The 13,341-nt window shown below is 47.8% G+C and overlaps 4 protein-coding genes across 4 annotated transcripts; all 4 read right to left on the reverse strand.

Moving 5' to 3' along the window:
• Nucleotides 1-776: 776 nt before the first annotated feature.
• GGS22DRAFT_189759 (putative nicotinate-nucleotide pyrophosphorylase) lies at nt 777-1,801 on the reverse strand (the record flags this gene model as incomplete). The annotated part of the gene is made up of 2 exons (XM_047964901.1): nt 777-877; nt 973-1,801. The coding sequence occupies 2 exons, from the start codon at nt 1,799-1,801 to the stop codon at nt 777-779; spliced, it is 930 nt and encodes a 309-aa protein (XP_047817624.1).
• A 398-nt stretch (nt 1,802-2,199) lies between these two features.
• On the reverse strand, nt 2,200-4,783 carry GGS22DRAFT_195011 (uncharacterized protein). Its single transcript, XM_047965598.1, has one exon. The coding sequence runs from the start codon at nt 4,655-4,657 to the stop codon at nt 2,510-2,512; it is 2,148 nt and encodes a 715-aa protein (XP_047817625.1). The 5' UTR covers nt 4,658-4,783; the 3' UTR covers nt 2,200-2,509.
• A 1,067-nt stretch (nt 4,784-5,850) lies between these two features.
• On the reverse strand, nt 5,851-7,508 carry GGS22DRAFT_26068 (uncharacterized protein). The gene is made up of 5 exons (XM_047966624.1): nt 7,418-7,508; nt 6,925-7,333; nt 6,707-6,870; nt 6,261-6,574; nt 5,851-6,152 (listed from the first exon to the last, which is right to left on the reverse strand). Exons 3-5 carry the CDS (start codon nt 6,758-6,760, stop codon nt 5,981-5,983), a joined length of 540 nt encoding a protein of 179 aa, XP_047817626.1. The 5' UTR covers nt 6,761-6,870; nt 6,925-7,333; nt 7,418-7,508; the 3' UTR covers nt 5,851-5,980.
• Nucleotides 7,509-10,447: 2,939 nt separating this feature from the next.
• Nucleotides 10,448-12,573, reverse strand: GGS22DRAFT_26096 (MFS general substrate transporter). Its single transcript, XM_047966625.1, has 2 exons — nt 10,982-12,573; nt 10,448-10,923 (listed from the first exon to the last, which is right to left on the reverse strand). The coding sequence occupies exons 1-2, from the start codon at nt 12,491-12,493 to the stop codon at nt 10,630-10,632; spliced, it is 1,806 nt and encodes a 601-aa protein (XP_047817627.1). The 5' UTR covers nt 12,494-12,573; the 3' UTR covers nt 10,448-10,629.
• Between the last annotated feature and the right edge of the window lie 768 nt (nt 12,574-13,341).

Here is a 13,341-nt window from a genome sequence, read left to right on the forward strand (position 1 = left end):
TGCAGAGTAACCCTAGACAAAAGCCCTACACCGAAAATTAGCCAATTTATCTGAATTGGTGTGTCTCCAACACACGATAGATACGGGTCGTTATTCTGTTGTACGGAGTTAGGGGTCGTTCCTCCGCAACAACGTTCGTCGATTCTAGCCCCTTTTCCATCCCACGACAGGATAAGAAAAGAGTTCAACATAAAAAAATAAACTGGGTACATAAATAATAAAGAATAAACAAATCTAAGATATAGAGAAAAAGAAATAGGAAAATCTAAGACGAAATAAAAAAGAAAACATACAACACTGGGGATTCGCTGGTCGTCACCGACCCAACTACTAGTCCAGCGGTAGCCAGCTTATCTATGGGAGAGCGGACGGGATCCCGAGTATTCTAGCTCCTATGGTCGTATGTGATAGATTGATCAGCTAATTGCATTAATAACTGATTGATCCCCAGGCCTTGCGACAATCGACAATCTACCGTTCCAATGTAACTGGGGTCTCCAGGGACCTCGGTTGCGCCTCAATCCCTGTATAATGAAATATGCATACCATCTCCTACAACCATACCTCTAATAACAATAGCATGAGACACATATATACGAATATTCCACGAACCTGATCGTATCTCTTGCAGGATCCATCGCTAGCGATATCTACCTCTCAACGTATGCCTGACCCGGGTTCCACCCGGAATCACACCGACAGCCAAATAACATTACAGTCTAGAGTATCGATATTATCGACCACCCATTCTAGGTCGACCATGCGGGCCGTATCAATCACGACGAGGTCTGGGCGATTTTCTCCTGATCGATCTTGAGCGAAAAGTCTACGTGCGGCGTACCTTGGTGGATCGAGCTGGTAGAGATGATATCGATATCTGCAACACAACAATCAGCAAGCCAAGCGAGACGTATCGAAACCAACATCAATCAACACCACAACATAAAGGGAAGACGGAGGGAAGAAACTCACCATTATTCGCATAATCAAAAACATTATCCTCGCGCAACCCACCCGAAACCTCAATCAAAAACTCCCTCTTCCCCTTCCACTTCTCCCTCAAACTGCGCGCCGCAATCTTAACCCCCTCACCCGTAAAATTATCCAACATAACAATATCCGCGCCCGCCGCAATCGCCTCATCCGCCTCCGCCTCATCCTGCACCTCGACCTCGACCTTCAGCGCAAAGCCTCCCACCATCTTCGCAGCCTTAACCGCGTCCGTGATGCTCCCACGGCTCCACACATGGTTATCCTTCAACATAATCATGGAACTCAAATCCATGCGATGCGTGTCCGCGCCACCAACCAACATCCCGTATTTCTCCACGAGCCGGAACCCAGGCGTCGTCTTGCGCGTGCCGGCCAGGATGCCCTCATACCCCGCGCTGCGCAGGCTGAGCAGCATATCGCGGCTGACAGTCGCGATGCCCGAGCAGCGCGCCAGCAGATTCAAGCCCACCCTCTCGCCGAGCAGCAGCCCGCGGGCCGGTCCAGTTACAACAGCGACTTTGGTCTTCCCCGACCCGTCCTTCGGGCGGTTGACGTAGCTGCCTTCTTTGGCCAGCCATTCCACCTCGCACCCGCACTGGCGGAAGATCTCGGTGAAGAACGGGATCCCGGCGATGATGCCTGCGCTTTTGCCCCATAAAGTGGCGGTGCGTGGGGATTCCCCGACGACGAAGCCCGCGTAATCGTACGAGGGCGTGTCTTCGGCTAGCCAGGTTGTTATTTGGGATTTCCAGCTGGGGGGGAGGAGGTGCTCTAGGGAGCCGTGGTGGATGGGTTGGTCTTTATGCATTGGATCGATGGGTTTGGATGGGGATTGCAGGTTGGAAGTTGGAAGGTGGGTGTGAGGCGGTTTGGACGAGGGACGTCGTTGAGGTTGGATTTTCGGATGGGTGGGATTGGGTACGGTGATTTTCGGATGTTTAAATGTGATGGAATGCGAGCGATTTGCTGTCGCGTTTGAGGATGAAAGGTCGGAGGTTTTCGAGAGTTGGTATTGGTCAGGATGAAGGTAATCACTTTACCGTTGCACCTTCTCCGTTTGAGCCGTTTCAACCCGATGCCTCTGCCTCTTTGGAGATGGGGAGGTAGCTACTGCGGGGGCGGGGTAAGTGCTACCTAGGTCCGTAGCTGTTACCGCAGAAAGTGATCGTGATTGGTAAGAGCCTTGGAGGGGCACACAGCTGTCGACCAGCCGTTGCCAATCTTTACCCCTATCATCTGCATTGGTATTACGAAAATCACAAACGCTACGGAAGCCACCGACATCACGACTCAGTTGCCTTAATCCAAATCAAATCAAATCGTTATCCTAGTGGGTACTAGATGGGCAGGCACCTATAAGTATCGTGGGTAGTCAATCAGGTCCAACCATCAAGAACAACGGATGTCCGGTAACCCTGACCAAACCCGTAACCTCGAGCTATATAGGCCAAGTTACCTCCCATATACCTAGCACGCAGCTCCTTACTCCGTGCATCACTGATAACCTAGAACCCCCTCATCGCGATTTCTTATCCCCATCAGCCTTCCCAACCACCTCATCTTCCTCAACGTGCTCACGAGATCTCTTAGTTTCTCGCGCGACTCCGCCAGGTAGACTAACACCCGTATCCGCAGCCACGCCTGCAGCCAAACCCGGATTCTGCACGCCACTCTCATTCCCGCCTCCGCGGCCGCGATTACCCCGGTAGCCAGCCCTGCGGTTCATCCGTCTGTTTCGAGGCTTGTTCGTGCCTTCGCCGACTTGATTCTTGCGCTTCATCTTCTCCTGAGGTGCTGCTTGGTTGTCGCTGCCTTGGTTTTTGCTCTTCTCTTGACGTTTCTGGGGTGTCGAGTTGTCTTTGTTGAATTTATTATCGTTCTTCTTCTGGTAGGCTAGGGGTATTGCAACACTGATATTACTTTGACCGGAGCGGTTATTCTGGCAGCCTCGAGGACTTGAGACCCCTTCATTGCGCGGGCTAGAGTAAGTATGGTGACCACGAATCTGGAAAGGGCCTGGATTGCCTTGATAACTTCGAGGGCTCGAAACCTCTTCGTTACATTGGTTATCATATCCTCCCTGGTAACTTCGGGGGGTCGAAAAGCAATCATTGGGTTGGCTATAACGCCCTCGATAGCCCGGAGGCGTTGAGTAGTTTGGATTGCCCGGGCTATTGTAGTAACCCGGCGGCGTCGGAAAACTCGTATTTCCTTGGTCGTTATGGTTATTCTGATAACCCCGGGGCGTTGAAAAGCTTTCATTACGTTGGTCGGTATATCTTGATTGATGACCTCGAGGCGTCGAAAAGCTTGCATTACCCTGATCGTGGTGGTTATTCCGATTATGCGGGGGCGTTGAAAATCTCTTACCACGTTGGTTCCTATATCTTCTATGATAATCTTCAGGTGTCGACAAGCCTGCGTTTCCTTGACTGAAGCTGTGCTGATGACGGCTCTGAGGTGTTGAATAGCCTTGATTGTTCCAACCGCCGTGATTTCCCTGCTGATACTGTTGTGCCGGATTGCCTTGAAATTGTTGATTGTACTGTCCCACTTGGGTGTTCTGATACGACGGATTTGGTGGGTATCCTTGAAACCCGTGGTTGTCTTGGTAACCCGGATGCATCGGAGGGCCTTGGAATTCATGGTTGCCGTGATGCGCATGGCTCCGTGGACCCGGGAATCTTTGGGGCTTTTCATAGCCTTGGTAGTCATGGGTGTGGTGGTGGTGATTTGTAGATACAGGGTGTCCTTGATGTCCTCGTCCTTGATGCGCTTGGTATCCTTGGTGCGTTGGTTGTACTAGGTATTCCTGATGTCCTTGACATCCTATATGCGTAACTTGATTCTCATAAGCACCGTCATTCTGCTGAGGCAGGTTGATTGGGTAGACCGGTTGAGGCGGCAGAGGTACACCAACGACTATATTGCAACGTGTGAACTGCGTTTGATATTCGCCGAAATAGTCGTAATTGATATTAGGGTGATATTCTCCATTTTCACCACCTTTGTCGCCACTTTCGCTGGCGGTAACGTCCAAATATCCATCCTCGGTAGAAACCTCGCTAGTCAAGGGTGTATTTTCGGCTGGTGTCGAGTAATCAGAAGTAGAGGGGGTCATATTCGTGACGCGCTCGAGTGTCATCTCGATAGTTTTATATTGAATTAGTGGACCACAATGCATACGGCACTGCACTCCGAAACCCACGTATTGAGTGACCCATGCGTGTCGAATCACTTGTTGCATCAACTCTGGGTTCCTATGCTTGAACCTGATCACAAGCTTGTCGGGGCCCTCTTCGATGACCTTGCCATATTCAGAGAGGCTGCGAAATATGATACTAAGGTGGCGTAGAGGTATAGCTTGAAATAAGCATGACACCGCGCAACTTCCTGATATAGGTCCTCGCTTTAGTTCGCTTTGCATGTCCTGGCTGTCGAGGTTGTAGGGTGGACCTGACGTCTTCTCGTGTTGCGTATCTGGCTTTACGATATTGGGATACGGAGCTTGTAGTATCATAGGTAGTGTCGAATGTGGTGTCACTACTTCTACAACGTACGGAATCATTGGTTGCGGCACCATATGATATCCAGCCATAGGTTGTGCTATAGGCTCTGCCATATTAGCCTGCTCTATCATAGGTTGCCCTATGAAAGGTTGCATGATGGATTATTTATGAAAAGAGATAGGTAGAGAAGCTGCTGTGAGGTTGATTAGCTTATGGTGTAAAAATGGCAGGATGAATACCATGGACAAAATAAATGTCCATCGGACATGATATTTGTTAGAATTCAGATTGAAGCTAATTCTGTAGATGAGGAATCAACTCGTCAGAAATGTCACCTAGCAACTATTGAGTGAATGAATTATGTAGCTTTAGACAAAGCTGTCTCGTGCTGGTAAATAAATATACCGCGTTTTCAATCTCATTCACTCTTTGGAGGCTGACCGGGCCCTGTAGTTCAGCATTTGGGTTAACGTTTTGACAAGTCGTTGAGCATAGTCTCACGGCTATGGTCAAGTGATAATGTCAGAAGTATTCATTATATGGACGCCTCTGAGGGCCATTTACGAAATATTGCTTGTGATTTTATTTTAAGTGCCCCAATATGTATTTGTTTTGCTTTAGGGAGATGATGTTAGTTAGCGACTGTCGCCTGTTTATGAATTGGTTGTATAGTGCCTACTTAGTATATTGAGTGTAACGCCGTTTATCGTCAAAGAAAGGACTCGGGATTCCGGTATCTTGATCCCCAAATCGAACTCGAGGACCAAGGTATGCCATCGTCGATGATATCGCTATGCTGGCAACAGAGCCTTATCGGGCTGCCTAGCTTTAATGCTCAAAACCGCCTGTGCGACTGGCGTCTTACTCGCTTTAAGGTTCCGGGAAGCGGCTGAGGCTGAAGAACGGGAGCTAAAGTTAAACATGGGTAGGGACTAGAGGTTATAGGAAGGTTCTATTCCGATGTTAGTCACATGAGATAGCCTTTATAACCTGAAGATCGCAAGTCAACTGGTAGAACATCCATGTGAGAAAAAGGGACGATAAGTATATTCATGAGCCGAAACGAAAGGGAGGCATCTGACAGTATATACAGAGCGAAAACATAACGAAAGGACGTGGTCAATAGCCATGTTGAACGAGTAGAGAGAAACGAAAACGCCACTGATGCTAATGCTAATGCTAAAACGAGGGACACCCAGACCATGCTATTCCATGCCATGCCATGCTATGCTACCTATGCTATGCAAGAAGACAACAAGAGTAAATGAAACGAGATAAAATAAAAGGAAACACCTGTAAATGCTCGAAAACCTTCTAAATAAACGCCCAATAATGCGAAAAGATTCAATACCGGAGAGAATCTTAGGGAGATGCATCCAGCCCCTTGTTAAGTAGGAGTCTGCATGATGGTGTAGTCAAGTAACTCGAATGGACGAGATGCTTCGGACGAAATGCCATCGGACGAAATGCCATCGGACTTAGTACCACGTCGGTGTTACAGGCCAGTGTCGCAACATGTTCTCGACGGCTTGCGTCCATTCGTATTCGAAACACTGAGCGAGCTGGTCTGCCTCTTCCGAAGTGGGATCGCGGCCACCCCACATCTCCTTGCGCCATGCGTCTGCTTGCGCATATGTAGGAACCAAACCTCTGTATTCAAAGTTAGATACAGAATCAACTAATCAAGTCGGATAATCGATGGGGAACCCGAATATATATACGTGGGAGAGGGGGAAGATCACAGGGATTGGGACTTACTCATCGCGGATCTTCACCAGGCATAACCAGGCCAGGTTCCAGCTCCGGTTGGAGTTCGGGTCGTTCCGAACTAGTTGGTGTGCTTGGTCGACAAGCTCTCCGGAGATGGGATAATTCCGCGTCAGACCTCTCAATTCCGTTAAGAACTGGTTGCTGTTGACGTAGTAGTCCCAAGCGGAAGTCATCGGTGCTTGGAACGCTTGGGCGTCCTCCTCGTTATCACAGCTAGCGGCAACTCGTTCAATACGGCATAATTCCGTAAGCGTATTGACTCGATGAGTGCGCAGCGATTCAATGAGTTGCTCAACTGAGGACTATTATAGGTACGTTATGTTAGCCACCTAGATACAGTGGTAGTCACGAAGTAACGAGGTCGTCCGCAGAGCATCTGCGATGACCAAGATAGAGTCGCGGGAGGGATTTACGAATTGAAAGCCGTCACGCACTTGTCTTCCCTTGCTGCTGCGGGAGCTTCTGTGAGCAGATCGTGCTGAAGACATGGTGGATATCTTGATTGAGATTTCTAGTGTCTTCGGAATCTTTCAAATGGCGGGATATGTCTTAACACAATCTTTTGGATTTTCGTCTTTATTTTGAGAGTATATATCACCTTAAGAATGAGTTAGCGCAACTTCATATCCAAGTGGGAGTAGGCATGAACTACCTTAGAGATTTAATCGGTCTGTGTAGTGTCTGGGAAAGTTGCTGTTGACTGAGTAGCTTGGTTCATATCTCTATCAACTTAGAGAACCGTCGACGTTTATATTTAAGATGGTCGAGTGGGTTGAGCCTTGGCCGATGGCATAGTAAGTCGACTATAACCCCCAAACTAGGTGATCGTGAAGCCACTATCTAGAGACACCCGAGAGGGTAACGGAAAGTCAGATACTGAAGTTGAACTAAGGTCATATTCCGGATGATCTAATCCTGGACCACGTGCTCATGGGCGAAGTGATGCTATAAACTATATTCAGAGAACAAGTGACTAGCATCTTGATGGAATCGTGAGGATATTCCGCCGGCGTCGGTCCGCGATCAATGACGCTGTTCATGGGACGCGCTAGAGGGACGCCCTACCGACGGATATTAGTTACCCACGAAGCTATCAACATATGACGATGGCTCTACATAAAAACGCGTTGCGTGATAAAGCTCACCTCGGATAGCCTCCATGACTAGGGTGGAATTAGAGTAAGTGACAGGTCAATCCTGACTATGAACTTAAAGACATGTCCATAGCGCGTCCTCCGACCCTGCTCACCCATACTAGTAGCTGATTGCTGACGACAGTCAAACCCGCCATGCTGGGGGATCATGTTGCTGCTGGTTACTAAGCTAGATAATATTCTGTAGATGATTTAGAAATAGATCATGAAGTTTGGTCGAGAACGAGGCGGCATGCAGGGGGGCTCGTGCCATTCGAGGAGGTTGACCTTGTGTCCTGATTGGAGAATCGTGAATATAAATCTTCTAGAAGAAAATAAATCTTGGAGAGGATCTGGGGAGATAGTCGAGAGCACTAGAAAGGAAGCTGAGATAGTTGAATAATCACAGTTTCTAAAAAGAATATTCCTAACAGCCAATTGGGATTTGATAATCTGGTCCCGTAATGGTAGACAAGCTTAGAAACAGTGCTAGACCGTGGCAGGAATTAGACCAGTCTAAGTCGGCTATTCCGTGCTTGTCCGTGGTAGCGGTAGGTGGCCCCTGTAGTTCAAGGCGCCGGTGAGAATTTAGCGGCTTAAGGCTGGGGAACTGCACTCGGTTGGGTCTACTGGAATTAACTGCGATTCGCGCTCCGGCGGCTGGTTCAACTAGGTATTAAAACCCCTGCTTAACCGATCATTCGTTATCGTCTCTTAGGACCCTAGACCAGATAGATATGAACCCTGGTAGATAGCTAAAGTTACGACTGAATTCGAGGGTTCCCCACGACGTTCAAGTTCTTGCCAAGATGCCAGTCCAAATCTGGTTGCATCAGACGAGGTAAATTCTAAATCGGAAATATATTTAGATGTATACCATGGATTAACACGACGATCTAAGCTGGGGGCACTCTGGCCAGTTGAATAGCCGAGGAGGTATTTGTGTACCAGAATATGGAATCCCGGTATACGTTTGCGGGCGTCTTTCCGCCCTCTCTTCCCCGTAGGAGTCGACGCGGAGTATGTAATCGATACTGTACCACGGGGATCATCTTCCGGCTGCATGATGCGTTACGCATTCGCATAGAGCATTGGCCAGTCGAAGAGGCTGAAAATAAGGCCAACGAATGATATCGTAGATTCGTAGTGTATGATGTGATATAATTGGAAAGATTTGTAATGATGGGAACATGGACAGAAGGCTTTTGGTTGTTGGTCTGTGCTTATACACTCCATAAAGACGATCCTAACCCCCTGACGTAAATAGGGGGTTCCAAAGCTTCTAGAAGCCAGGTTGCGATCTTCTACGGAGAAGGCCACATCTGAGGAAGGTGATCACGGGCGGCCTCGGATACGGGGAGTTTCCATATCAAGTTAGAGATCGTACTACACGATATTTAGGTGATATTTAAACTGTGTAGTAGGGTTGCTGACGAAGGATCAGAATGCACTTTCGAAATGGGGTGGTTGACAGGTTGATGTGAGGATTTAGAACACGGGAACCCTTAGGCGAGAGACCCAGTGCTTTGGGAAAGAGAGAAAAAAAAGGAATTGCGTACTTGGCTACAATAAATTTAACCAAGTTTTTACCAACGAGGCGTGAATTGAGCCAATGAGAATTCAGAATTCGACCTAGCTGAAGCATCGCTTAGCGGGTGAGGCTGTGGCAGTGCAAATTTGGAAAACCTTATTTCCATTGGCTTAAAAGCTAAAATAGCCGCGATTTAGATACCCATGGAAGTACTATTCTAGGAATAAATGTCTGTGCGTCATCTTAGCAGGGATATGTCGATCCATACATACAGATATGCATCTTTGGATAGAATTCATAAATTCGAATGCGGACAATTCGATTTCCGACTTTCACTCTTCACCTCGGCATCGACATCTAAATCCGATCCACCTTGAAGTCGTCTCTCTTCCGTATTATCTTCGCCGAACTCAATGATGATATGACGCCGATGATTCCATGTCAGTATTGATTAATTCAAGCATATATGTCATATGTGCACATTGCGTAGGTATTTCGGACTGCCCTACGGACTAAGAATACAGTCTACTAGCTACCAACTATTGATCACGTCGGATTTTGGACGTAAGAGCCGATCTTTTAACGTGAGCTAGGGATTGCGCGTACTAAGGTGCTTAGGGCGGAATAACGCAACAAACGCCTTTCCAACGGGAGGAGCCGTTGATTGCGCACTTCCATCTGCGAAGAGCCTCTTCTGGGAAGATCCTAGGGCGTTAATCATCCGCCTCTCCCGACGCCTTTGATGTCGTCGCCTCCGTAGTCACCATATTCGTACCAACGCGACGGATTAGAGAATTACATCCCGTTAGCGTAGGCAGTTATTCGTTCATCCCGAGGCGTGTAAGAAAAAAGAAAGATGAGTGGCTTTTTACCTAGTCCTAACTGAATATGTAATTTTTGTCCCATGATCTTCGGATACACCTTCTTCTTTTCACCATTATAAATATTGCACTTTGTATTATATCAGGGTGGGGTGACTTCTTTTCGATACCGATAGAATTTCTAAAGCTTGACTGGCCGAATAAGAACCGCTTTCCCTTAGTCAACGAAAGAGTAGAAACACTAAGCTTGATGTTGAAGAGGGGTGGTACAAATCAATTGCTAAGCATAAGATCTAAATTTGATTCCATATCGACATCAAATCCATCTCATCCCACGTTCTTAAGAAGTATAAAGTATACATATCTATCTATTGTCATATATCATTATCATCAGATCGCCCGGCTGCTATGCAGGTCGGTGTTAATACCTTATAACCTAGGCGTGCAGCACGATCTCCCATTCCTATCACGAAAACCAGGCAGCGGCTTTAAGAGACGTCAATATTAAGGGCGAATGTCTTTAACGACTACCTCCTTCGAATTTTAACGATACTACCGACGATAGGAGCATCATCAACCCCAAGATCCGACATGCGTAATTGCAGCCAGCCTCTGGACTGTTCCTTCATGCGTGGCTACACTGATATCACTCGAACTTGGCGTCCTAAATATGATAGCGTGGCGGTGTAATTGTTCTTTTGCTGTCTGAAGGTCTTCGAGCAAACAACGTTTTGAGGCGTCGTACAAACCGTTATCATGCATCCTTAACACGATTATGCGGCTCACCGCTCACCGGTTCCAAATACAGAGGTTGGCGTAAGCAAACGTCATCGATGTTACGACTCTCAAGAGTCAGACAGGAATCCTCGAGATCATGCGGGATTATCGCTCGCCTGTTCATCGGCTTGCGTGGCAGGCGCTTCATACCCATCATCGGTACTTTCGAGGCCTTCGCCGTGAATAGCATAACTTCCAAGCCATCCGGCCAACGCTATTCCTGCAAATAAACCCCAGGCAAGGGCCTCGCCTTTTGGCTGAACATGTGTCGAGACGGTAAAGAGTCCGCCCGAGAGGAAAGGACCAACACTTCTGCCGGCAGCTGAAAGAGTCTGCGCGATGCCGTTGAGGGTGCCTAAACTCGCGTGGGTGGGGGCCGAATTTGTGATCTACATGTATGTTAGCTATTTTATCAATTGAATGCTCTTCGCTAGGAGAAGAACTTACAAGTAACATCACGCTCGATAAACCCCCCACGGCGCATATATTTTTAATGATGAGTATTACCCCAATCTCTAAGTATAGCCATGATTTGCTACTTCCTATACCGAACGGCGGGCTTGAGTCCTCGTAACCAACGAACGGTATTAAAGCCATAGTAATCGCAAACCCAAGCAGAGAGCCTCGGTATGACCTAACATTACCAAGGTGAGATTTTAACGGCATGAAAAGAAAGAGTTGGAATAGGATGGTAAATGCTCCAGCGACAGAGAGCGATACCCCGATAACATCTGCATGTAGGTTTCGCCCTGTAGGCGTCTCTCCGGATGCAAATATCGGATATAAACTGTTAAAGGAGCTGTTGGATAGCTGAAAAACTAGATGCGTGCTGAGAAGTACTATCGTCGTTCTGTTTAAGAGTTGGCGCCATGTCGGAACATCATTTGGCGATTTCGGGTCGTCTTCACCGTTTTCGTCTTCTTGCGGTCCAAGCAAAGTGGTGTCCTCCCTCGCATCATCTTCGTTTGTTTCCCTTTGCTCGCTGTCAGAGTCTCTTCCTCCAGGCCAGGTCCATGAGCGTGTAGTTCCATTTTCGGTTTGCTTTGTAGAACTAGGCAACCATGGTAGCCACTCAGACCAGTGGGGAAGTTCGATCTGCTCCTCCAAAGTTTCTTCAAACCAAATACCAAGTACAACTACGGTCAAGGCGAGAAGAGAAGCCCCAAGAACATTTGGTGCGAGGAAAGGATAGCGGTCTTTGGCAATATTGCCTACTAGCAGACCACCAAGCGCAGGGCCTGTAATACTACCCAGGCTATACACGACAGGCAGCCAGGTAAAAGCCTTGCTTTGATTGCTCCGATCCGTCAATTCTCCTAAACAAGTGGGAACTACGGCAGCGTTGCCGTTGAGAAGCCCCATCGCAACATGTACCAGAACGATGTGAAAGTATCTAGTGCAGAATCCAAAGGCAGCGAAACAGAAGCATAGCAGCAAGGTGCCTAGCAACATAACAGGTTTGCGCCCGATAACATCTGATAGGTATCCCCAGAGAAGATTGGTCGCTAGTTGTGCCAATGCAAAAGCCGAAGCTAGTAGACCGACATATAGACCGACTTCATCGTGACTAATACCGGGGAATGACTCAATCATTTCTGGTAGATATGGTGATATGGAGTTAAGCGCCGTTTGTTCGGATAAGGATAGCAGTGCTAAGAGAGCTAGCTGCTTAACGGGTAAAGGCGTCGTTGTGCCATGGTGATCATGGCCTTGAGAGCCAGAAGAGCTGGATCCCGTACCTGGTCTTCGGCCGGCTGTCCTCGGTGGTGGTGTCGGAAATGTTTGGTAATGATGTTGTGTTGGTACACGACGGAGAGTTGATAATAGCGCTCGGTTCGACGGGAGAGCGGGTAGAGGCGAACCAGCACGGAAGCTTCCTATCGAGCCAGATCTTGTTTGCACTCTACCTGGGCGAGTGGCAGGCGAGGTAGCCGGCGCGATGGTTGCGGCGTGTACCATCTTACTTGACGGTAAATCCGAGCTTACGGGTTCAAGCAAAGGAGGGGTTCATGACCTGATCTCGACGTGATCGATGACCGGGCGCATATATCGAAGAAAGAGAATCAAAGTCGGCCATACGACAGAAGCACAGAGGAATCAATTCGGAGTTGTGTGCCGCTTTACCGTAAGCATGGCGAAAAGAGGAAGGAGATTCTAACGAGGAAAAAAATAGTTGGGAAGGTTAAATCGATTAGAAACTCGGAGATACGATCCAATGATGTAAAAGATCTAATCATCGTCCCATTTTCACTTCTTGTTTTTAGAGCTCATCGCAGTGGAGTAGGCGCTATCGATAACTTAGAACCACCCTGCGCTTTCCCTGGACCACTTAACCTACGCAGGTGGCTCCGCCGTACATAGAAGGCCTGGGCAACGCCCAGGGGCAGTCCGCATAGAGTTCGCAGGTGGTAGGTAAGTGCAGGTGGTTGGTAAACTGACCGCCGTTACACCGAAGACTACCCCACGCTTCTGCGCTAGGTACAATTCTTGTGGCTGCTGTAGCCTGTAGGTAGGTACATTTAGTGGAACGACGGAAGAGAATGATTTGCATATGATAATACTAAGATGCAACTGTTGATCGATTTACTTAGTATTAATATCGACGAAATTTGTAAAGTTTCACAGGATATCTAAAGTGTCAAATTGTTATATATATAGTACCTAGTACGTATCCAACACGATGTGCACATTCCTGACTGAATCGTTATCTTGTACTTGCCAAGTGAGATGCAGAAATTCTATCTGTCAGCTTACCTAACAGCTATGCACCTATGTATCCATATATATCCCCCTGTAAATTAATAGGT

The sequence above is a fragment of the Annulohypoxylon maeteangense genome, assembly GCF_022496945.1.
Source record: "Annulohypoxylon maeteangense strain CBS 123835 unplaced genomic scaffold GGS22scaffold_11, whole genome shotgun sequence".
In the NCBI taxonomy this organism is placed as follows: Eukaryota; Fungi; Ascomycota; class Sordariomycetes; order Xylariales; family Hypoxylaceae; genus Annulohypoxylon; species Annulohypoxylon maeteangense.

Excerpts from the sequence above, each read along its gene's own strand:
- GGS22DRAFT_195011 (XM_047965598.1), bottom strand. The coding sequence starts at position 4,657 with ATGCAACCTTTCATAGGGCAACCTATGATAGAGCAGGCTAATATGGCA.
- GGS22DRAFT_26068 (XM_047966624.1), bottom strand. The coding sequence starts at position 6,760 with ATGTCTTCAGCACGATCTGCTCACAGAAGCTCCCGCAGCAGCAAGGGA. Across the intron at positions 6,575-6,706 it reads GCAGCAGCAAGGGAAGACAA|TCCTCAGTTGAGCAACTCAT; the intron begins GTGCGTGACGGC and ends TACCTATAATAG. Across the intron at positions 6,153-6,260 it reads CTGGTGAAGATCCGCGATGA|AGGTTTGGTTCCTACATATG; the intron begins GTAAGTCCCAAT and ends CTTTGAATACAG.
- GGS22DRAFT_26096 (XM_047966625.1), bottom strand. The coding sequence starts at position 12,493 with ATGGTACACGCCGCAACCATCGCGCCGGCTACCTCGCCTGCCACTCGC. Across the intron at positions 10,924-10,981 it reads TATCGAGCGTGATGTTACTT|ATCACAAATTCGGCCCCCAC; the intron begins GTAAGTTCTTCT and ends ACATACATGTAG.